Below are 25,275 nucleotides of genomic sequence, written 5' to 3'. Positions count from 1 at the left end.
TTTACCCAAAGGCTTTTCCTCACCTTTGCTGATTTGCTGGTGTGATTTTCATGCACTGAGTCCTGAGTAGGGATCCAGGATGGATTGCCTGTGCATTGTCACCACAAAGGTAGGCTAGGAAACACAGCTATTTTGTACAGCAATTTTTTTTTCTGTTATTATTCCGGTCCTGTAATTAAATAGCTCTGCTAGATGCTGCCAGTTCATGAGATAAAATGATTAGTGTAATTTACTTTGTTGGGCATTTTGTTCCCTAGGAGGGTTTGAGGGTCCTGTCTTTCTATGATTTCAACTTCTTAAAGTGATATGTGTGTTTGTGCAAATGACAAGAGAATGTGTCTGTGGGTTTTTTCTTTTTCTTTTAATGGCACGTTTTGCTTTTCCATCTATTTATAACTGGTTACTGAAACATCTCTTATAGTAGTACTGTTCACACATCGTTTTACCATACCATACGTGGGTAGTTTTTCTGAGTGGGCTAATTAGCTTTTCATTTAAAAACCATGTCTCCTATGCTTGAGGAAGCCAATCAGCATTACTGTGGCTTGTCATATTGTCTCTGATTGGAGAATTCTGATATTCTGCATTTTGGTGATTTCTTTTAAAGGAAAAAAATCTTTAGACCCCGAAGTAAGACAAACAAGAACAATATTAAATATTTGACGGAGTCTGTTTTGATTACAATCACATGAAATATTTGTGTGATCAGATAGAGAAATATAAGTGAGAACGGAACACAGTAAGCCCTTTTGTGGGCTACTTTAAAGAAAACAAAACTTCTAACTAAAATCTGTTCTGTCATCAATTCTGAATAGCATTTTGAAATTATTTAAATTCCATAATCACTAGTTACTTTTATTTATAAAAATCCAATCCAAAGACATTCATTAGCTTGCTTTTGGTTGTGCATGAGGGCACACTACAAATTAATATGAGCAATTTTTCTTTTAATATCTAACATTATTTAGACACCATTAAATATGAAAAATCCAGTAAGTGTAGGTTTCTCACTTTCATCTTTTACTACTAAGTAAAACGTTAATTTTGAAGCCACTGATGAAGTTTCATGTTACATGTTGTTAAGTATTTCATTCTTTATAGACAGAGTCCAGAAAACCTTAATAGGCATCTCCCCAAAGAAATGGGATGGGAAATTAAGTTAATTAGTAGATTTAATATCTGAAAAATTCTAGTTGAAGTAATTGAAGGACTTCTATATCATGTGAAATTTTGTTTTACTTAAATTGCCCAGCGTTTCATCTTTTCTTTTTTTTTTACTGTAAAGTCAGTTGAAAACAAACAAACACAAAGCTAAAATAAAGGAGAAAAGTAAAGTGACAGAATGTATGTCCTATGGTATCTAGGAAAGAGAAGAACATGGACATATAAATATGTTTATTCTGAAGAGTGAAACTGGAGGTACTTCTCATGAAAGAATACTATAGAGTAGCACCTACACATGCTTCATAAGTATTTGTGGTCAAGTCATATTAAGCACCATGAATACCCATTGAAAAAGTGGGAACCAGATATTAATTACAATTCAAAACTGGATATCCTTTGCAGTGGAAATGGTAGCTCATCACTGAGATTCAATTTAGATATCCTTAAAAAATTCATTTTCTGTATTAATTTATGGTTATAGGTTGTGGGACAAAGATATTATTTTGTCCTAATTATTGTAAAAATCATAAATATTAGCACTACAGTGTTTTCATTCATCATGTAAATTATGTTATTCAATAAGATAAATACTTGAGAAATTTCATGAGTTATATATTTTTAATATATCCAGTTAGTTACTTTCAATCTAGAGTGTCATTTGCACTATTGTAAAGGAAAAACATGTTTAAACAAAGTTGCACTTTACTATTGACTTGGTTAATTGGCATAAAATATTATGACTAAAACTTCTGGAGCAATGTAGACAGAAAATCTGATCTATTTAACCTATGACCATCTAAACTATAATACTTTCCCAAGTGGCCATGCGCCAGGGATGCCCTTGCTCTGCTCTTCCTGGGACCCACCTGCAACACATTAGAAGTTTTAATTATATCTCAGTTCAACCCCAATCTCTTTCTCCCACAGAAAAGTCTACCTGTTGAACCAGTTTCTTCTGCAACAGTTTACATGAGGCTGCAACTATGATCTCTCCTGATCCTTCTAGACTTCACTTTTTCCATAGAACACTTCCGGGATCATATCAGAGATATATACATCTTTCCACTGGGGCTATCCTGGTGTCTTGGTTGATTCTTGTCCATTCATCTTGGGCTAGAAGGCACTATGGGACCCCTAGATTCTGTGGAAATAAATTCTTCTACATTTTTAAGGATAAGCCTTGGAGTAGGATGAATGAGAAAGGATTGTGGGAAGTCTCTTCATGAAATAACCCACCATGTATTATTCTCTGAGTAACTGATTGCTTAGCGTTTGAAGACATCCTCTCCATTCACACTGATTTGCAGACCCTCTTGTACTTGAAGCCCAATCATCTAGTTCAGGAGGTCAACCAAGCACCTTAAAACCGACTTTTTGGACACAAGAATCCCAAGGTTTTTTCACATAGTGAGACAATTAACTTTCAAAAAAAAAGGATTGAATTGTCATTCTTTTGATTGGCTCTAACCAGCTGCAATTTAAATTCTATGTCACAGATAACACTACCAGGAAAGAAATTCTGAAAAACAGAGCATGAATGGTAGGACTCTGTAGTAAGACTTGGGTCCGAATGTTCATTTTGGACCTAGCTTTAAGATTTGAGCAGATCATTAAACCTCTCTGCTTTAGACTCCGCTAATCAGTCTTTGAAAAGGAGGTCTAAGAGATGATGTCATGAAGTTTCTAAAGTACCTAAGATAAAAAAGATTTTGATACAAGATAATTAATTCAACAACTTACAGTGATGCTAATGAATCTTCTGTTTCATGATGACTGGTGAAGAAAATGAGATTCTCTCAATGTGATTAAACACAATGTAGAAACAAATGCAGTCAAATCCTCTACCACTGAGCTATACCCCCGTAACAAAGGCAACATGTTTTATATGCTAGGATTTTTAAAATATGTTTTGAATAATTTAAATATAAATATAATAAATTAAATATAATATAAATCAATAGCTATTACATCAGGTAAACAATATTAGTTCTATTAAGACGAAAACGTGCTATTTGATGATTGGCCAAGGAATATTCTGCTTGTTATCCTTAGGTCAATTAAAAAATTAGTCCATACAAGTCTTGTTTTATCTTGAATGAATTATCAAATACCAAATGTAGGAACTTACAGAATTTGAAATAACAGAAGAATAGTGTAACTGTGAAATATCAAAGTAAACGTATCCTTGTGACTTTGTTAACCCAGAGAGATAGCATGTATAAAGAACAACAATGCATATATTTTCCTGTGCCTCTGAGGTACTTCATTCTTCATTTCTAGTCTAGTATTATTATAAAATGTATTATCTTTGCAAATGATGTTTTCAACCTCATAAAGCATGTTTTTTTCATTTTTTATTTTTATATTCAGACCACAGTTCTCTCTGCCACCCTTTCTTCCATACCCCTCATTTCCCCCCTAGTCCATCCCATTCCACTCCTCCTTAAGGGTAAGGAGTTAACATAGTCTGGAATACTAGGTTGGGGGCAGGGTCAGTCCTCTCCCATGCATTAAGACTGTGCATGGAATCCCAACATGGGGAGTGAGGTTCAACAAGCTAACTCATGTACCAGGATAATATCGTGGTCCTACTGCCACTGTGCAACTGTGGGTGGGTTGTGTCTTCCTTTCATCCCGATGTCCATTAACCATGCTTATAGACACTAAAACAAGCTTAAAAATAATCTACAAATAAAACTGTAATATGCTAGGTTATACTACTGCTGTAATTTATTAATAAAGGGGTGATGATGTCATTAACTTTTAATGCATTTAACATGTTAATGTGCATAATGAAATTCAAATAACAGAATGAAAAGTATAGCTGGGCAGCATAAAGGAAGGTTTTATTGATGTTGTTAAGACCACATCTGCTTTGTTAATATGTCTCTCTCTACATCTGTCACCTTATAGTCTCTTTTAAGAACTAAAGCCACTAATAAATTCACTTTTAAGAGGAAGTGAGTGTTGTTGCTGGACATTTAAAAATAATTAATCGAGGCTTATATGTTATTAGTTATTATGGTCCTGCTAAGAAAAGGTAGAGTGCCATTCTTTTGGAAATGAACTCACAGGTTTTTTTTTTCAACTTTAGTTAGGCAGGAGGCAAAAATAGGTTTTTTGTATTCTATCATAGATCTATGTAGTGAAAATGAAACAAATCACCAAGGCAACAAATGGTTTTCTGATTAGCCCTGTGTTCTTAGACAAAGCTATTTCTTCATACAGATTTACGGTTGCATCTACTTTCAGGGTAGTACATCCATCTAGTCATTTTTCTTCTCTCAAGTGTTTGTTGAATATCTATTATGCACTTATATACTACAAGGTATGGGGATAAAATGAACAATCAGTTCTCACATCTTTGACTCTAATTGGAAAACTGTTAATTTTAGAAATAACAGTACTCTGCAGTAGGCAGATGAATGTAAGATGCTGTGGAAAAGAGTATGAAATGTCCAATCTTGCCTACATTTTTCTGCAGTGTAGGTAGGATAAGTATCAGGAAGGCTTTGAAGGAAGTGACTATTGTGCTGATAAGTAGAATGGAGGACACACTGGAAATCAGTATGGCTTGTAATTGAGATATAAGCTGTAGAAAATACACACATACATGCACACACACACTCACACACATATAATTTTAAAGAGGATAGTAACAACCAATCATTATTTCCAGTGATTCCAATCTCTCCCCTATCCTGAACATTTACAGTTTTCTGCCACATCTGCCTTACTAATCCTCTTCAGTAAACATATGGGTCATCACTTTCACTAACTGAATGTCCTTCTCTGCACTGTAGTTCCCTCATTCCTTAGATTTCTTTGGAGGATGCTGAGAGTTAAATAAACTGGAATTAAACACTTTATCAGCATACTTTGGAATACTCAAATCATGAGTATAATAATAGCTTACTTTTTCTTTCGGTGAAGTGAGCCCTCCAACACCTGAGTCCAGCATTGCTGGGTCCAGCAGTGCCACTCTCTGAGGAAGTGCTTATGGTTTGAAGTCAAACTGTTGTTCCAGTTCTTACCATATTGCTATTTTATCTTTACTTAGAATGTGACTTGCTTTTTTTTTCTCTCACTCTGCCCTGTATTTTATTTTCTAGTGATTTTCAAAGTGCATGGATAAGAGAATATTTTATGTCCATGTTACCTTTCCTGACCTTCATTAAACTAATACACACAAGCTTGGCTAGCACTCCATGTTCATGTTGTAGGAACATTTGCTTATTCTGTCCAGATAACTGTTAACCTGTTAAAATTTGATTTAATTTTTCACGTCTCATACCTTTCCTAAAAAGTATGTATTTTCGGTGTTCACTCATCCTTTTTTCCACCTATCACAATTAATAATTATAAATTTATTTGTATGACTCTCTCTCTCTCTCTCTCTCTCTCTCTCTCTCTCTCTCTCTCTCTCTCTCTCTCATGCCCTATATGAGGCAATGCACGTTATCTTCTTCCTTAACTTTGCATATGCAATTCCCAGAACTTGAGAGGACCTGAGGTGTTTTTATTAAAACTCCTTTACTCTTCTCACCCAACCAGCAAAGATCTTTCACATCTCGAAGGTGAGGCAAATCCATGCAAGCAAGAAGTGTTATAGGAGAGGGTAAAACAGCTTTTTAATGCCTACCCACTTTGATTATCTCCAGGTTCAATCACTTCAATATTATTTAGCTAAAGCATTCTTGATACTATCTTGAATTTTATTCCATTTCAACCTGAATATTTAATAGCTTTTTTAAAAAAATGATCCAACTGATGCTTAACTTTATATTATTCCCAATTATTAGTCTGTTTTTAGATTTTGTAGCACTTAGTCATAGTCAATTTTTGTAAATGTTTAGAAATAAATTAAAATCCCATTAAATAAATAGTATCAGTTGTCTGTTGACAAAACTCCAGCAAATCATTTTCCTGACCAAATTGTTTTCCAGATGCAATTTTACATACGATCCTTTTGATTCTGTGATTAAAAGTCACAGGTTCCATGAAAAACTATTAGTTTTCAAGGATTGTCCTTTATACAAACTTAATGTCAATTTAATTTTATGAGATGAGTGTGGATTCAAAGGAAGTAAGTGTAAATAAAAGTTTTTAAACTCAATGGTATTTAAACATGTATTGAGACAAAAATTTAAATGTCACATAACTAACTCCATGGCATACAGAATTCATTTACTTCCTTTCATTACGTACCCATTATTTCATCTGAATGTTTGCAGATAATGTTTTCTTAAAGTAGATTACTCATGATTACAGCTGCTTGAGAGACCTGTCTCATTGCATTTATGTATGTCTCACCAAGGGCAATTTTGGAAATGTGCATCGTGTCAAGTCACAGAAGACAAAAATATTGGATTTTCCACATGTGTTAGTAACCTTAAATCAGTTCAGTTTATTATCACTGACTCTTATTTTCACATATTCTTTCTGAGTACTTGTTTAGATTATTGAAATCAGGAATATTTTGAAATTAAGGAAATAATATGTGTTTATCAATGCATACTCCATAGGATTATTGTACAGAAAGAAATTAGTTTATTTGAAATAATATAAAATATTGTTTAAATGGGAAGGATGAAAGTAATTGCTGAAAAAAAGAAATCTAGTGTAAACTTGGGTTCTTATTTTTGAAACTCTTGTTTTCTTCATTGTAAAGATTATTTTTTCATACAAGGTATTATGATTAAGGGTTCCTCTCCCTCTATTCCTCCCAGTTCCTTTCCACCTCTCCTCCCCTCTGGATCTACTACCCTTTCTGTCTCTCACTAGAAAAGAACAGGCTTCTCAGAGATAACAAACAAATACAACAAAATAAAATGTCTGATGAAGCAAAATCTTTCATATTGAAGATGCATATGTCAATCCAACACTAGAAAAGTTCCCCAAGAGCAGACACAAGAGTCAAAGACCCACTTGTTCTCATTGTCAGGAATCCCATAAAAATACTAAGTGAATAGCTTTAATATTATATGCAGAAGACCAACAGACCCATGTGCTTATTGCTTCAGTCTTAGTGAGTTCATACACACCGTGCTTAGTTGACTCAGAAGGCCTTGGTTTTCTGGTGTCCTCCATCCCCTCTGGCTCTTACAATCTTTCTGTCTCCTCTTCCATAGGATTCCCTGAGCTCTGTTGGGAGGGATTTGATGGAGACCTCCAATCCAGACTCTCTCTTTCTGCATAATGTTTAACTGTGGGTCTCTGCACCCACTTCCATCCTCTGACAGAAGAAGCCCCTATGATAATGACTGGAACTGGTATATGAGTATAGCAGACTATCATTAGAAATCATTTTATTTTTTCCAGTCATTTTTGGTTTTACCCTAGGTCTTTGGGCTGTCTGGTCTCTGCTTCTTGGTTACCCAAGCAATGTCATGTGTGGGTTCCTTCTCATGAAGTGGGCCTTAAGTAAAACTAGACATTGCTTGGCTACTCCCACAAGTTTGCTGCCACCATTTACCTAGCATATTTTGCAGGGACTGCAGACTGTAGGCCAAAGGTTTTGTGACTGTGTTGGTATGCAAGTTTCTCTTTTGGCTGCCTGCAAGTAACTTTCTGCACCAAATAGTCTGCAATGAAGGAGTGAAGGTTCCTTGTAGGCATCAGCTCAACTTCTTCATGTTTAATTAGTTGTGTGGGTGCTATCCTCAGCATTGGGGCCCCACTGTCAGTTTGTTCAACATCCATAGCCATCAGGGAAATACAAATCAAAGCTACTTTGAGATTCCATCCTATACTTGTCAGAATGGCTAAGATCAATAATGCATATGCCTGCTCATACTGGAGAGGATATGGAGCAAGGGAAACACTCCTCCATTGCTAGTAGGAGTGCAAACTTGTACAGCCACTATGGAAATCAATATGGCAGTTCCTCAGAAAACAGGCAATTTATTTACCTCAAGACACAAATGTACCACTCTTGGGCATATACCCAAAGGATGCTCTATCCTACCATAAAGACATTTGCTCAACCATGCTCAATGCAGTTTTAGTAAAACAGCCAGAAACTGGAAGCAACCTCTATGTTTCTCAATAGAAGTATAGATAAACAAAATGTGGTACATTTATATAATGGGTTATTACTTAGCTGTTTAAAAATAATGCCATTGTGAAATTCTCAGACAAATAGAATTTGGAAAGAATGAACCTTAGGAAGGTAACTCAGACCCAGAAAGACAAATATGACATGTATTCACTTATACGTTACTATTAATCTTTAAGTAAATGTAACCAAGCTACAATATGTAGACCCAGAGAGGTTGGGTAAGGAGGAGGGACCTAGGGAGTATGCATGGACCTTCTTGGGAAGGGGAAATAGAATAGATTTCTAAGGGTGGATTGGGGGAAGCCGGGGATGACAGTTGGAGAGATCAGGTTTTGGAGGAAATGGGGATGGAGGGAGAGAGTTTCTGGAATTGGGGAGTTTTGGGGAGGATCATGTGGAAACATAGTGCAGTGGAAACTTCCTAGAATCTGTGAAGGACTTCTTCCTACTTCTGGGGGTTATGGAGTGTCAACTGGCCATCACTTGTAGCCCAACAAGGCTTTCAGTGGCAGATCTGGGCTGCAATCTATTGAGTTGTTGGCCAAGGAGTTCCCATGTATTTAAAAAAAACTGCCATTAGTTAATGTATGGTGGAGAAAATGAGAGCTGTGTCTATATGTGTTAGAATTAATTTTATGCTAATTTTAATGACATAAGCAAATTGGCCTGACTTGCCTGTAGTCCCTCAGAGAATTGAGTGTGGAGCAGTTGGACATTAATTGTCATGCAAGACGGACTTTATCTTAAAGAGCAGGGGAACATGGTGTTTGACAGCATAGCCTTTGGAGTTAGATTTCTTAGGTGGTACATTAACTCTTCTATTTATTATTTCTCTCATTTTCAAATATTACTTAATTAGCCTGTCTGCATTTTCTTATTTATTAAATGAAATAGTGCTTCATGAGGTTAGATTAAATATAGCATTCATTTCTTCCAAAGATAGTTACCAAGCATACACTATGTGCCAGCTCTTATTCCGAGCAAATAGGAATAGAGTAGTGAAAAAAAAAACAGACGAAGCCTCTGCTCTCTTAGGACTTTCATAATGGAGTGGATATAGACTTTTAGTGAGCACAAAAAGAACAGAATTTTATCTATAAGAACTTCTATGATTTAAAAGGAAGTAAAGTGTAACATAGAATTATGAATGAGTAAAAAGAGGCAGGGAGCTATTTTAGAGAGGGAAAACAGAGAAGTCCACACTGAGTGAGTTCTGTTAAACGGGACAGATTTGTGTAGATATTGATGAAGATCATTGCAGAAAAAGTGGACAATTTGTATAAATGCACATACATGGATTCATGTAGCTACTGCACATTGCAAAACCCTGCACATATGCACACATAGTTGTTTCTTGGTTCCATTCCTCTTCTTTCTCCTGTTCCTCCACTTCTTCCTCTGCATGGTCCCCCTCTTCTTCTTCCTTGTCTTCTTTCTAATCCATATTTTTTTCTGGGAATCTGATATTTATGGATCAAAATCACAGAGAACAGCAATCAATTCAGTTAGCCAGTTACTGTTCTATCACATTTGTACTGACTGAGCTGGAATGGGAAGCTCCTGATGTTAGTGAATAGAATTTCCCAGGTTTAAAGGTTTGTTGGCGAGAGAAAGATACCAGATGTGTCACCTTTCTCTGCTATTGTACATTCAAAATCGGTAACAGATTAGAAGCCTAGGACTAGAAGTCCTCACTGCCATTTTTATTCTAATGTGCCTGCCTGAACATACCCATTTCTTTGAATCCTAGCAATTCAGTTCTTGAGATAACTTTTCATAGGGCAACAGGTTTTGTGAGAAATGTGTTTGACACTAAATTAAAAAAAAACAGTCAGAATTTAGATTTCTGTATACCTAGCAAGTAAGCTGAAACAAAAACTTACAGGAAAATGCTTTCTCTCTGTAGTCCTTTAAGCATACATCATTCTCTTGCCATGTCTCTGTTCCATGCGTAGCATGACACTCTCTCAGGTATCATCATTAGTAAAGCAGTTGTTCCCCATTCTTTCCTTTTAAAATTCCAGATACCTCCATCCCTTTTTACTGTTTTATTTATACGTCCTTCTTTCACTTTCTTACCGAGTTCCATTTTGTGTTCTACCATGAGTTTCTGAAATATAACCTGCTTATTATTTTGCCCTTCCTATCTTCTAACATTCACATATTATCAATGCTTTGTAAGGAACCTTCCATCATTGTACAAATATGTGAATTAAGTTTATGAGTGTGACAGAAAGTTTCAAGGTTTCCTTGTTTTGTTACTCAATATGGCATGTTCACCACCTAAATAAAACATTGCTTCTTCAGAAATCACTGGAGTTTTAGAATTTGAAGATCATCATTTTCCCATCCTTAGCCAACTACAGTTAAGGATATTTGGCTCTCCTAGGATGCCTGAATTCCACCCTTTTTTTTCTAACTCCCTAGCCTGACTCTTGCTTAATATAACCTTTCTTAAAATTTAAGGCTCAACTCACATACAATTTTTTAAATAATTCCTTTGGCAACTATGCTATCCAAACTGAGCCAGCCATGCTTCATTTACTTGACAGATTATATGGTATGTGTACTTTTTATTTGTTTATGTCCCATTGTTTTCATGTATGTGTATTTCATTCTAGAATGCGAGTTCTGTAGATAGGGAAAGTCATAGTCTGAGCCATCAACATAGTTTGGTACTGGAAGGCGTGCTAGATATATTGGTTCACTCTTTTACAGGTATTAGTATGCATTTCAGTGTTGAGTAAGTAAATCCATGAATGCATGGACTTACTCAACACTTTTATTTCCATAAACATGAATGTTTACCTCTGTGCATATAGATATATACTTGAATACTTGAGTGTATAATTACATTTATGCATTCAGGAAAGTGTGTATATAGTGTATATTTTACAATAAGTAGATGAAAAAGAACTATTTTTCACATTGATGGGCATATATTTCAGCTGAGACACAGACAACAGACTAATTGTGAGTAGGTGGAAGACCTGAAAAGATGTATAAACTGTCATTTCAGTTTGAGAGAGATGAACTTAAGAAGTAAAAGTCCTCACACCCATCATTAAAACTAACAATTGGATCTCAACTATTTTAAGCCATTGTATCACGATCATAATTCAAGCTTCTTTTATTCAAGTGTAAAGATAGACATCAATTGCATATTTTTATTCAACAAAAACTAAAGCAGCCAAATCAGGCTTTGGGAAAAGATGGCCAGCTCACAGTCATCTAACTGCACCATGATTAACATAATGTGATACTTGGTCTTGTTCATGAGAAAATAATTTGACTTGGTAACCTATATAAAATATATTTACCATAGATGTACTATGGGGCTATAATATTTTAATTATATAGTATATTGTTGCTATAAGAGCATGAAAAATTGTCCAAAAAACTGTTCAGTGTGAAATTTACAAATGGCTTCATCTTCCTTAGGTTCTTGTGCTCATCCTCCCATATCCGACCATGAGATAACTGGTTAAATTACAGTGTGTACCAGTACTACCTTTAAGTCAGGTGTACTCAGTTTCTGGATGTGAGCTTGTCTAGGAAGCTGCTCACAGATATTCTGCCTTTACTTTTTCTTGCTTTCCATTTCAGAGAAAAATAATGTATCAGTTCCATCGAATGCTTTTATCCTATATAACCTCTAAAAGAAACCTAAACTCACCAAAATTATCATGTGAGGCCCCCATAGGTGACACAGGCACTATACACAAGGGAACCTAGATAATTGTTATGCTATTCTGTAGTTATGCTTAATGTAGTTTTAGATGTGCCATTGATAATATGATGAGGCCCCTGAGAAAAAGTAACTTAGAATAATGAAATAGTTTTATTATAAGAAGAGAAGTAATCAGTGGAGAACCTCTTTGAAGACCACTTAATTAAACTAAAAGAATATTCAAAAGTCACATTTCAAGATATAAATCACAGTACTTATCTTCACTAGCAGTCATTTTGATTGTATGAAAACAAAAAATTAAGAGTTTTAGCTTACTTCACCCATACTTCATGCTATTACAAAGAAAACTAGGAAATTTTAAAGTACTTTTTAATTTTTGAGATACAATAATTGCATTTCTCCCTTCTCTTTCCACCCTTCAAATCCTCCCATATACCCATATTCACTCTTTTACAAATTTATGGCATATTCTTTTATTAATTGTTATATGAATATGTAGATATGTAAGTATACATATTCCTAAATATAACCTACTTAAGTTTAAAAAAATCTTGAAAATCATTTCTTAAATGAGCTATGAGTAAAAATGTTCAATTTTACCCAAATAAATTCTCCATCCTTGCTGTCATTACGAATCTCTTGGGGTTTCAATTCATGGTATTTTTTGCTAGTGTTTTTTTCAACTAAAGCTGTCCTGAATTAATACACGTGCAATTTACTTCAGCACAGTGAAGTGCTATTTAAATCGAGGACAGATCTAATTGCTGGTTCCTCCTGTTGGATGGCTTGGTATTATCTATGGCACCTGATTTACAAAACACTGTTCATTCTTCACTGATTGAAAATTTCCTCAAATACGTATTTATAGCTGTCAGAACACTGCACATATACAAATATGTCTATTGACTCCACATTTTTGTTGAGTTTTCACATAATTTTAAGTATCTGAATATTCTTCTTAGAAGAGAAAAATCCTGTACATTTAAGTTGATGGCATTTCACATTTGGTTTTCAGACAGTACCATCCAAAATATATGCATGTTTTAAAATCCAAAATGATGAAAGGAACAAATTGATATGAATTGCATTCTAATATGTTGTAATTATGACATCAAAAGCTCTATTTTTGAAATCTTTTATTCTTTGGTAATATGGTAATTGCCCCTTTTGAATATAGTTATTGTAATTTTCAGAAAGTAGAATTGTAAGTTTCAGGGGATTAAGTCTGCTAAACGTCATTGACTGCCACTGCCCAGCCTTGTTTGGGGTTCAGATTCTGACGCAGGGAAGGTGTGTCAGTGCAAGGAAAACTTCTGACCACCAAGTGGATTGCACTCAATTGGCCTTAATTACCTCAGGACAATTTTACTTATACTTAAAAATAGTTTTTTCTTACCAGCATTACATGAACATCTTTATTATTGGCTTCTATTTTTGACTCTAAAAAATACATCACAATTTAAGGAATGCATCATGACTAGTTTGAAAGCCCCCATTGTTCCCCTTTATGCTTCCCCAATACATCTTTCCACTCACCGAATTACCTTATTCTAGACATAGAGTTCAGCATTTTTGCAGGCTTAACTAAATATCAAGCAGACACATCCCGTTCTTGCAGCACTTATATCAGCAGGCAGCTACTTGCGGTTACAACGTTAAAAGTAATAGACATGGGCACAATGCTTTAAGGACAACAATGCTCAAATCCAGACAATTATTGTCTGTGAGATACATTTTATACAGTTCCTGATTCTCCAAGATGGTCCCATGTCTCAATCTTTCTGTAAAAGGCAGATTTTGGCAAATCACTCATTTCCCATATCACTATATCACACTTCTTCCACCAATATAAGCTCCTGTGTATGGTAAAGATGGATCTATCCATCCTATATTTTACATAGCATTTTCCCCATTGGATTATACCAGATACTATCAATGATTTTATGTGTTGTCTATATCTGGTGTCCAGGAAACTTACTCTCAATAGTTGGCACTATGTGTATTCCTGAGGCCTTTCCTTATTCTGTGTATGCATGCCTTACTCTCCTTTCCAGAGCTGTGAGACATGGTTAATTTTCCAAGTCTTGTTTTCTCATATGTGCTTAACTCTTTCTGTTGAGTCAGAAAAATTCCCAGGATTAGGAGTTGTAGTTGCTAATTCCAGATAAGAGACTTGAGAAGCATTAACCCCTTGTTGAAACTTAGTGGAAAATATCCAAGAAATAATAGAATTTCCAGGGAAAACTACAGCTGTTGCATGTGTGGCTGACAAAGCAACACTAAAAACCGCCCAGAGAATCACCAATATAATGAGAGAAAAAAGAGCCTGCAAGCTGCATAAATTTTTGCAAATTCCTACACTGTTCCATGAACTACTGGCCCTTGGCAAGTGAGAGTTTATTTCAACAGGTGCCTTGCCCCATGGAAACCTGTTGGGCAGGAAGTATTATGCTGATCCTAGACTAGGCTGCATGGCTCATGATATAGACCTTCTTCAATGGATCTACAATAACAGTGAGAACAAAATAAGTTGCTCTCATCTAGTGTCTGAAAGGTACCTTTTTTCTTCTAAATATTGACCTTACTTAGGGCTCCTGGGTTTCACATATTTTAACTATTTATTAACCCCAAGTGTTTTCTTATTGCTGGGCAAATTTTAAATATATTTGGGAAGAGGAATGTAGTTAGGTATTTCTAGAAGTTACATTCAATTCTGTTTCCTCAGGACGTTAGAGTTTATGATATAAGAGATGAGATCTTCCAGTGAAAAATGTTAAGACCACAGCATAGATCATGTCCAAAATTTATTCATTGCACAGAGGAAAGATCGATTTTTACCCATTTTTGGTTCATGTTCACTGTAGGATGTGGTAATGCAAATTTTAGCTACATTTATTGCAATTTATGAAAATACACTTTAAAATCTTGAACTCCAAAGTTTAGGTTATTGTATATAAATGTTCATTACATATGATGTATAATGCTGGAGATGTAGAACTCAAATGAATATTGACATGTCTCTACAGTGTGCTAAAAACACATCGTATTTCTAGAAATATTAGATCAGAGATCTCAAGTTCAGCATTCTAACTGTGCAGTCAATTTAGATCCCCAAATTTAGTCATCTTAGAACTGCCCCAGTTTTCTGGGTTGTGTGTGTGTATGTGATTATGTGTGATTGTGTGTGTGTGTGTGTGTGTGTGTGTGTGTGTGTGATTTATCAAAGTTCCAAATACACTGAAAGCTGAAGTTCTTGGTATTTACTGAGCAGTTTCTCACACTTATTCTCATTTAATTTTCATAGTAATCCTGTGAGGTAAATATTATTATTTTATACTCAGAGGTGAGAATGTAAGCTCAGAGGAGCTAAGTGGCACAGGAGAAAGATCTTTGCTAGGGAGCATTATATATGGGAAACACACATCTTACGACTTTACAGTATGCATAGCACCCTAACAGCAAGCCTTTAAACATGAGGCATGTTTTGCTATTTTATCAAAGAGAAACTCAAAGTCATAGAGGCTAAAGCCCAAGATAGTCTAAAGGAATAGCTAATAACTACTGCTTTGGCAATTGAGCCCAGATGCAGTGTGTACTTCTTGGCATTAAGCACTTCCACTGACAAGCTTTCAGGATAGTTGTGACGATGAAGTGAGTTAACAACATACTTAGAGTGCCTGGCTGTTAACTGGTGCCCACGAATTTTACTTCACTATATAGGCAAAAAAATGACTTCTAATTCCAACTACCACATCTTTCCTCTGCTGTATCAAGTCATAGCAACGACTTCTCTTTATTATGTTTAAAAAGTCCTGTCTGAGAATTTATAGCCTACTTGCTTTCATTAACTTATGCAGCTAAGTCATTACTGTAGGGAGAGATTTTTTACAGACCCATGAACACACCCACACAGGAGTAGTTAGCACTATGGATACGTACAGTCTCTCCCTACATATCACATTTTAAAATTTTTGAGCTTATAAAATAATCACACCATGTCTCCCTTTCCTCTCCCCTTCCAAGTTTTCCCATATACACCTCCCTGCTTCCCTTTAAATTCATGGCCTCATTTTTCATTAATTATTATTGCATGCATATGTGTATACACACACACACACATATATATATATATATATTCCTAAGTACATAAACACAATGCGCTCTATCCATATAATGTAACTTTATGTGTGTTTTTAGGACTGATCATTTGGCCCTGTATAATCAGTTGGTGTGCTCTTTCCTGGAAAAGACTGCCTCTTCCACTATCAGCTTTCCTCAGTTGCCTATCTTTATCCTTATCCTTCCTCAGCTCCTTATTCAAAAGTTGTTTAAAGTTGAGACCTCATGGATTTTCTTTGTCACTTCAGCATGCCCATTGGTGTCATCCTTCTTTAGCTCATGTTTGGGCAGTCACATTGGTGAGATTTTAATGGATGTGCTCCTGACATTACTGGAGATAAGATCCCACATCATATTACCCGATTCTCTGCCGCATACAATCTCCCTGCCCCCTCTTCTGTAAGTATGGGACACTTGAAATTGTGTTCATTGAGAATGGACTCCACAATTCTGCATCTCAGAAGCCAAAGAACACTTAACAAACCCCTCACCCCATACCAGACATGAGAAGGCTGGTTTTAGTTGTTGGCCAGGGATGTCTGAGAGGCATATCAGCCTATTTCTCTTACTTTTGGTGGATCCCTAGAGGTGGAAAGTAAGTCCCTATTGCTGAGTACACTATGCACTTCAGAAACAGAGCCCTCTTAACTTCAACTGACAGGAATGTCTCTGCCCTGGGCATTAGCTTTCATAGTACTAGAAGGTATCATGCAAGTTTCCAAAGGAGGTAGGCAACCAATAGCCCTAACTATCTATGATTATGAGCTTATAAACTACATCAACATCCAGAATTATATAATAACTCTATTGTTGCCGTAGTGGGTCAGATATCTTGGCAGTAACCAACAGCTCTCTAATTGAAGTTAAGACATACTCAACAAGAGGGAAACCATGCCAGGTACAGGAAACCTAGCTAACTACTCAGTGCTTGTGAAGTTATGGTTATTGCAGGACAATCTACAATCACAAATTTACTAAACCAGCACAACCACTAACAACAGATTATAAATATTTACCATTAAACCCACAGGAAGTTAGTTTTCAGTCATCAAGAAAAACTTCTCTTTAAACATGACTTTAATGTATAATGTTAAGTCTTTATATGCATTAGGTTAGAAACTGTACCTCTGCTAGCCTGGTCAATTTTCTTCCTAGAGTCTTAAGTTGAATATGAGGAGACTCAATACCAAAATCACTGCCAACAGAATGGTTCTTGTTCTCAGCATCCTATATAGAAGTATCAAAAGCATGACTTCTGTTTTAGTAATTGTTTCCTCAGAAACAAATTAAGCCACCCTCTTTAAAACATCATTCAAAATCCAGGAAAATGAAAAAAAACACAATAAGATGAGTAAATAATAATGAGAAATGTGCAATTGTGGCTGAAATTCAATGGAAAATTATTAATCAAGCTTTTTCTTTACATCTTTAAATAAGACAACAGACTCAACTAGACAGACTGGACAGCAGACTCAAGAGTACAATAGTTAGACTCACTTTATTTCAGGCTTCACATTGCTTTTAATGGCTAAGTGTCCGTCATCCTCACTTTGCTCTGTAACTGAAAACTTGAGCAATTATGTGACTTTATAATATTTTAAAAGGAATAAAAATCCCATAATCATGTAAAATCATAAATCTACTCAATTCAGTTATTAAAACTACCCATTCCTGCTGGGTGTGGTTACTCATGCTTTTAGTTCCAGCATTCAGAAGACAGAGGTAGGTGGATCTCTGAGTTTGCAGCCAGCCTGGTCTGCAGAGTGAGTCCCAGGACAGCCAGCACTACACATGTAACATAAAAAAATTTAAAATAAAACAAGCCTGTCCCAAACATTGTCAAAATTCCAAATACTTCTCAGATGAAAGATTCCCACTGTGAAATCTTCAGATCAGACATTGTTGTTGGGAAAAGGATTTTTAAATTCCTCTTTCTCCTCCTCCATTCTTTACTACTTGGTTGTTATGATATGAAGCTAGACCATGGGAGAAAATAATAAAGTGACAGTGAAGAGCTGAAGACACTGATTGACTCAGAATGCTTCACATGTTATGATGACATTAGCAACCAAACCAAAGAAAAGGGTAGACCCTTGCAAAGTGCTGGGTGTAAACAGAGGTAGCTCAAGTGCTTTACTTATATTGTTATGTTGATCTTCCTAACTGAGTCAAAGAGACATTAAGAAGCTTGAGTCATCCAAAAAATGAATAGAGGAGCTGAACTTTTCACCTAGGCTTCTAACTGGAGATGTTTTCTATTATAGACACTGGTGTTGTCTTTCAGATGTTTTCTCTTAATTTCTTTGACTACACCTACAATGTGATTAATGCATTTCTTTTAGCTGGACATTTTTCAACAATCTGCCTTAGATTAAGGGTTATTTTAGCAGATACAGTGCTTCCATCATGGATTGGATGGTCTGCCTTAACAAGCAACGAACTTGTGGGGTGGCTACTAATTCAGTACCAACTCCCTTATTACCTCATTGTTCAAACTTCTATTGTATACACCAGACCCAGTATATAGACCTAAACCTAAGATGATTATATGTAACTTTAGTGTGAAGACCAGTGGTTGTCCCTTTGTGAGATAATGAAAACTCTACTTCTTTAAGGAATGTCTCCCTTTGCTTCTAACTGTCTAATATTAATATCTACTAATAACAGAAGGTGGTATCTTGATACAGATTCTTTGTCCTTTCCCTGAAAATTGTGAATGTTGTTTAATGTCTCCTTTGGAAACTTATTTCAATCATATCTTAGGCTTGTAGGATGCTCCATCTGATATGCTCCATCCTGCGTATTTTTTAACATATATTGTTCTTTTGATTCTGGTAACATATGATTTCCTCTCTATAACATCTTTTTTTGAAGTTACATGTGATTATGGAAAATAAGGATTATTTTGGATTAAATATTTTAAAAATGTCCTTATATTCATTTATGACATAAAATGTACTCATGAGTATTCATACAATCCTATCTTTATGTGTTAACATGGAGCTGCATTAAAATTTAAATCTATAAAAGCAATTCTGAGAACAGTATGTAACTGGGAAGACTTTGAACAGTGACAATATCCACAAATAAACCTATATTGACTTCTCAATCTATATCATCCTCAGAAATAGTGGTGAATTTTTATTAATTGGGGACTTAGAATTGGTGAGTGCAATGTCTACAATGTGTAGACTTTTTTTTTTTACAATGTGTTATTTTTTAAAGAAAAATTCCTTCAGCTTTTGGTACATTAGAGAGAATGCTGAACTAGCACATCATAGAAAGGTATATGATAAATGTTAAAATCAGAAGAGTATGATTAAAGAAGACAAGAGACTTGGAAACCTCAACCTACATCAACCTGTCATATTGTAAAAGATCAAGACTTACTGGTAGTTTTTCTCTTTACGGCATATTGTTCAAGGTCAGCTTTGCTGATCGTCCACAACTTTGAACAATATAGGTGGGTGAAAGGAAGGCAAGGGGCAAGTTCCTTTGCAGGGCAATTTGTTATTAGCTTTGACCTCAAATCTTTGTTTGCATAGCTAGTCATATTCTTGAAAGACTTGCAACATTATCTATTTTGGGTTTATCTATTTAAGCTAGTAGGAGAATATCCTTTCTCCTGCTACTCATATTGGTTCTAAGCGAGAGATTTGAAAAGTGGGAAGTACTCCATAATGGGGCATTCCATACTATGCATGCTAAGTGTACAAAAAGATTCTGATGGAGAATGAAGACTTTTAGAAAATAAGAGAAAAATTTTAAAATTCCTATTTTTTTCCACTTCTGGTGACATTTCCCCTAACCCATGTTGTATCTGCTTCCTTTTAAGGTCCAGGAGTGACAGATATAACATGGGGCTGGGTTTTCAATAATCACAATGGAGAATAAAGCTCTTTAGACCATCTGCTCTGCAGTAGTTCTTTTTTATTCTTAAATTATGCAAACCTAAGGGCAAAATGACCTATTTGTATTCAATGGTACTTGTAGATAGTCCTTCACTATACCTGAATGATGGGATCTTTTAATAAAGAATGTACCCTTTGTAGAAGAAATATATTACATTATGAGAGCAATGGAGTTTGGAAAAGATCCATCAGCCAATGTAGCACTCCCTCCTGCCTTGTATCTAATATGATTATTTCCTATTACTGGTGAGAAAAGTTAGGTTCAATGTGTTAAAATGACTTTTCCTACGTTCCAGAGATTATAGGCTAGTGAGGGCGTTGTTCTAATACAATGAAGCTCAATGTCCAGCTTTTCTTCCCATCTTACTCTGTTCTGACCACATATTTATAGACTAAAATGTTTTATGATCATATAACACCCCTAGTAAGCCTTTTGTCTGAGCTAATATGCTTGGTAACAACAAGAGGGGAGAAAGTTGAGTGTCAGATAACAGAATAAGATAGACATACCAGCGTTCTTCATTGTTTGCTGTAGTTAAAATACATTTGATTTTTCAATCATACTTTTTGAGTAACTATATGGCTCTCACAACTCACATATTGGATTTCCTTTTTGCCATACTCTTAGTAAAGATGTACAAAATGTATGTATAAAAAAAGCTATCATAGCCTAATCCCCAAGGCCTGGGAATCATCTTAGAGGAGGGTTTCAGAAGATTTAAAAGCCAGAGTTGGTGGAGCAGAACTAGAAGGTGAAAGTCTCTTTTGAACACAGCAGGGAATGTGTGCATATGAATTCAGACCAGACAAAATTTCCACATGGAGCTGGGATAGTTAGAGACAAAGTCTCATCCCTCTTCTACCAAATAGCTGCTGGAATTCCGAAGAGACATTTGTCAATAAAGATTATGGGCTGGCCACATTCCAATGGATAACCACATAAGCTAAGAGTATTTTGGCAACAACAACTGGACTTAATGGGTTTAAAAAGCAAACTACCACCATCACCACCACCACCACCACCACAACTATTATCACAACAACCACTGCCACCACCACCACCACCACCATCAATAAAATTCCAGAAGAACATGAAGTTCGGTGGGGTAGAGAGGTAGAGATGGAGCTGTAAGAAGTTATGCAAAGGATGGTAAATATGATCAAAATGCATTGTATTTTATCAATTTTCAAAGAACTAATAAAACCTCTTTTAAAAACTGAGCTCAGATCATCAGGCTTGCTTTAGCTGTTGGACCATCATGCTAGCCCATTAACTAGTATTTTAATAATACTGTTATTTCAAAAGCCTTAAACCTATATGTATATATACTTACTTATCTTATTTATCTAGCATAAATCAAAATAGCAATTTTTTTGGTGTTTTAGCATCTATCCTTGTATGTTGTGGTAATCTGAAGAGAATCAGTATTTGTCATTGATAATGTTCCCATTAATTAGGTCATGTCAATAACCTTGTTTGACACACTTGACTACCAAGAACATTTCATGACAGCAGGCATATGGCCAAGCTTAGCATGAAATTGTGATCATCTAACAATTGAACAATGTGCTTTGTGGGCTGTGCTAGTTCTACATGTCATATTTTGATTTAAGCAAGAAAAGTGAACATAGTTGAACATAGAGATTGATGATGTGAATTTATTTTTACAGTGACTTTATCCAAAATCACTTACACAGAATTTCAGAGCTTACGGCTGCCTTGAAAGTAAATCACCTCAATAAAGAGTGCTTGGAAATGTTTTTTTTAAAAATCAGTGAAACATACATGCTCAAATATTTGTATTAAAAGAGCACAAAAACTGGTAATGCAGGATTTCATTCAGTTGTATCAGAAATGTTAGTGTGGTTGATAAGATGGAATCAGATTATAAAATAATATTCCTCTAACCTAATGGAGCAGATAGAATATAAAAACAACAGAATCAGTTTTTTGTAAAAGAAAGAGTGTACATGGACAGCAGTCAGCCAGATTCTTACTGCCACCCTAGTTGTGCTCTTTCATATCTGGGTGAGGCTTGGGCATGTTGCTTAGCTTCTTTTAGTCTCTGATGTCTCCCCTGTATAATCACATCATAATCTCTATTCATACTCATCTTATTCATTGTGGTTTCTAATAATTATCTAATGCATTCATACCAACTCATGGAACTAAGTGGCTTAATAAATATCATCTGTGGTTTTCATGACAGTTATTAACATCTCAGAATGTCTATATCCTCAACATTGAGTATACAATGAGAGAAATACAAGACATTTTGTTAGAACCTCACTCTATCCCCTTAGGAATAATCACTATTACAGGGTTGAAATAGTGCTGTCACTTAAAGGCGTACTTTATTCCTTCCTAAAAGGCCATAGAACATCAGTTTATAGGGTGCAAATATGAAGATTTTTTAATTAGAGAAAAATTACATAAACAGAAAGAAGTGTCTTGGAAATGAACCAGACTGCTCGTTCATTGAGAAAATTGTTTTATTTCTCTTTACTTCTGTCTCTGATGGGGCAAGAAAGACTTTTGTAATATAAACTTTCAGCTATGAATTCTGGAGTTCTGAACGTCCTGGAGAGAATCCCACAACTAACAGCATACAGTCAGGAGACTCTACAGATATGTCTTCCTCTGCCTCCACTCCAAAGACACAGGGTACAGAGCTTGTTGATGTTAACCTGAAGAGAGTAGAGCAGTTTTGCATCTGAAGTAGAAGAGTGTTCCAATGGTTTTGGTTGGGGCCTAGAATGGCAGCTGCTAAGTAAGCATGGAGCCAAATTCCTGGTCCCTAGAATAATGAAACAAGACATAGGATTATTCCTTAGGTCTTACTAAGAGTAGACATATAAATGTCATTTTCTTTAAGACTGCACCAAAACTCATCCTCAGAATTTTCAGCAATACTATAGTAATCAGCTTAATCATAATAAGCATGCCTACTAATGTGTGTTGGTATATGTAACATATACAAAATAACATAATTTTTACTTATTTCCAGCAAAACCAAGGCAAATGCCCAGCCCAGAACTGTTCAGTAGAAGCTCCCGCATGGATGCCCGTTCATCATTGTACAGTAAGTTACTTCAAGACTAAAGTGACTGAAAGAAAAATATTGCTTTATTGTGGAATAACCTTCCTGGAATAAGTTAGAATATGATCTAAAAGCCTAGAGTAGAGCAAATATTCTGATAGGAAAAAAATGTCTTTTCAGAAAGAAGTGTTTTATAAAAAGTCTCCATGATTAGGGAATCTATTTATTTGTTTTTGAGTCAGGAAGCCTTGCAAAGTGCTTCTCTAAATGAGATATTAATGAGTTAGATTTGCATGGTCATTAAAATGAACATATTTGCACATGTGTTTTTCTAAATAGCTGCACATTCAGCAGTATTTGATTTTGAGATGCCTTCGAGAAGGTACTTTTACTTTATCATTGTTTTGTTGACTGCTTAATCGTGATGAGTAAATGGACTTGCAATTTCCAAGTCTTTCTGGCATAATAATAGACTATGCATTTGTGTGGACTCTTCTATCTGAGAATTATTCAAGTGCCTTTGAAATAAACAGGTACTGTGTTATTATCCTTGGGTTGCAGATTGAAGACTTAAACACACAGGAAGTAAGAATAGAACATCAATCATAGAGCTGGCAAGGGATGCCAGATACCCTACCTCTCCTTTTCATGTGTTTACTCTATTACACTGTGCAGTGAAGTAAATGAAAAAAAGGAACTGATTTTTATGATATTCACTTTCACGTGCATTGTCTGATAGAGATGACAGTGGCACCTCTGGGAATTATCTTTCCTATAACTGACAGTTTGCCTGGAATGAAATAATGCATGTGATGGGGACAAGAAATCAGAAAGCTACTTTGGGGCACTTCTCTCATTTGACCCTCCCTGCAGGTGATCTGGAAGGAATGTGTGGAGCCTCTTAAATGCCTGCATCTGTTGTTCAGGTACAAGCTGCTTGAAGGGGCTACTGAGCTGCCACTGTGTGTTGTAAAGGCAGTAGGCCCAGGGGAGGCTACTTTTTGTTCAGACCATGTAAGAGACAGAGCTTCCTTCCTTGGCTTTGATTGTATGTGGAAGATGGGAATCACCTTTAGTCAAGGAGATGATAAAGCTAAATTTTGGAGGGATTCCTGCTGTGCAGAAGCAGTCTAGACTTGCCAAAGACTTAAAGAATAAAAATGCCACATTTTTGTGAGCAGATGGCCAGATGGGAGCTTGTGCACAGGAACTCTGTTGCTTCCAGTAAGAAAATGAGTTTTAATAATTTCCAGTTCTTCATCAGTCACTTGTCTTATTGTGTCCCTGAAGACATTATCTTACAATTACTGATTCATATGTCCGTTTATTCAAAGAGGCTACAAGTTCTTCAGAGTCCTAATAGATGATTTCCTAAGTCAATCTTTCTTATAGAAGGGTCCCTGATAACTGAGGCTTAGACCTGAATCTTTAGTATGTTGGTTTCTTTAGTAAGTAAGTGCTTTATTTGAACATGGGCATCGGTAAATTTTTGTTTTATTTTTTGTCACCCAAAGATGTCTTTATGTACAGAACTAATGCTGCTATATGATCACTTGGGGTTCCGCTTCCATTCTGGAATCAAAATAACTTACAGATTACTCTACTTAGGCAAGTGATGTGTTAAATTTTGATTGTTATTAAACTCAAGAGGATTTGATTTTAGATGGGTTGATTTGTTTGTTTTGTCTCACAGAGTTTTGAGAAATTTATCTTTAAACTAGACAAACTTTAGTGATTCAATCCATTTGTACAAATATCTGGTGATAATAGCCATGCATTAGTTTCCATTTTCTTATAATCATGAGTAGGGTTCCTATTATATCAGATAATTCCATTTGTAACACGAATAACAATTTTTTACCTGAAGTCCAAAGGAACCCTGGCAATGCATTTTAGAATATGATCATTGTAGTTACTGAAAATAGTTTTTTCTTCTTTATTAGTACTTTTAGGATCTAAAGGATTCCAGATGAGGTCTTATTGTAGGAACTTAAGAAATAAGTAAATTACTACATTTTAAGATTCTTCTTGAAGATCATGAGCTGGTCATGCTGACATTAAAGTCTAGTTCTTACCTATGGTCAGATGAAAACCTCAGAAACTAAATGTGTCTTCTGTTTTGGGATTGGGAACTGTTGGGTTTACAATTTCCTCCATCATTAATTAAAGGCAATAATATCCCCTAGTGGGGAAGATCCTTTTGGAAGACCAACACAATGCATAATGATTTGTTTCTCTGCAGGCAACACCTCCAACCACAGAGGTTGCCTTCTAATGGCCATGCTTGAA

The 25,275-nt window shown here is 35.6% G+C and overlaps 1 protein-coding gene across 5 annotated transcripts in view; it reads left to right on the top strand.

Moving 5' to 3' along the window:
* Nucleotides 1-25,275, top strand: part of Dlg2 (discs large MAGUK scaffold protein 2) — a 1,919,116-nt gene that overhangs the window by 404,045 nt on the left and 1,489,796 nt on the right. For all 5 annotated transcript variants that reach the window (XM_040732003.1, XM_040732001.1, XM_040732000.1 and 2 more), the window contains exon 5: nucleotides 22,954-23,028. In XM_040732003.1, the coding sequence (XP_040587937.1) occupies nucleotides 22,954-23,028 (75 nt within the window). The remainder of the gene's footprint in view (nucleotides 1-22,953; nucleotides 23,029-25,275) is intronic.

Source organism: Mesocricetus auratus, unplaced genomic scaffold, assembly GCF_017639785.1.
Source record: "Mesocricetus auratus isolate SY011 unplaced genomic scaffold, BCM_Maur_2.0 Super-Scaffold_4256, whole genome shotgun sequence".
Taxonomy (NCBI): Eukaryota; Metazoa; Chordata; class Mammalia; order Rodentia; family Cricetidae; genus Mesocricetus; species Mesocricetus auratus.
Note: the sequence above shows the minus strand (reverse complement) of the source record. Positions and strands in the feature narration are given on the sequence as shown.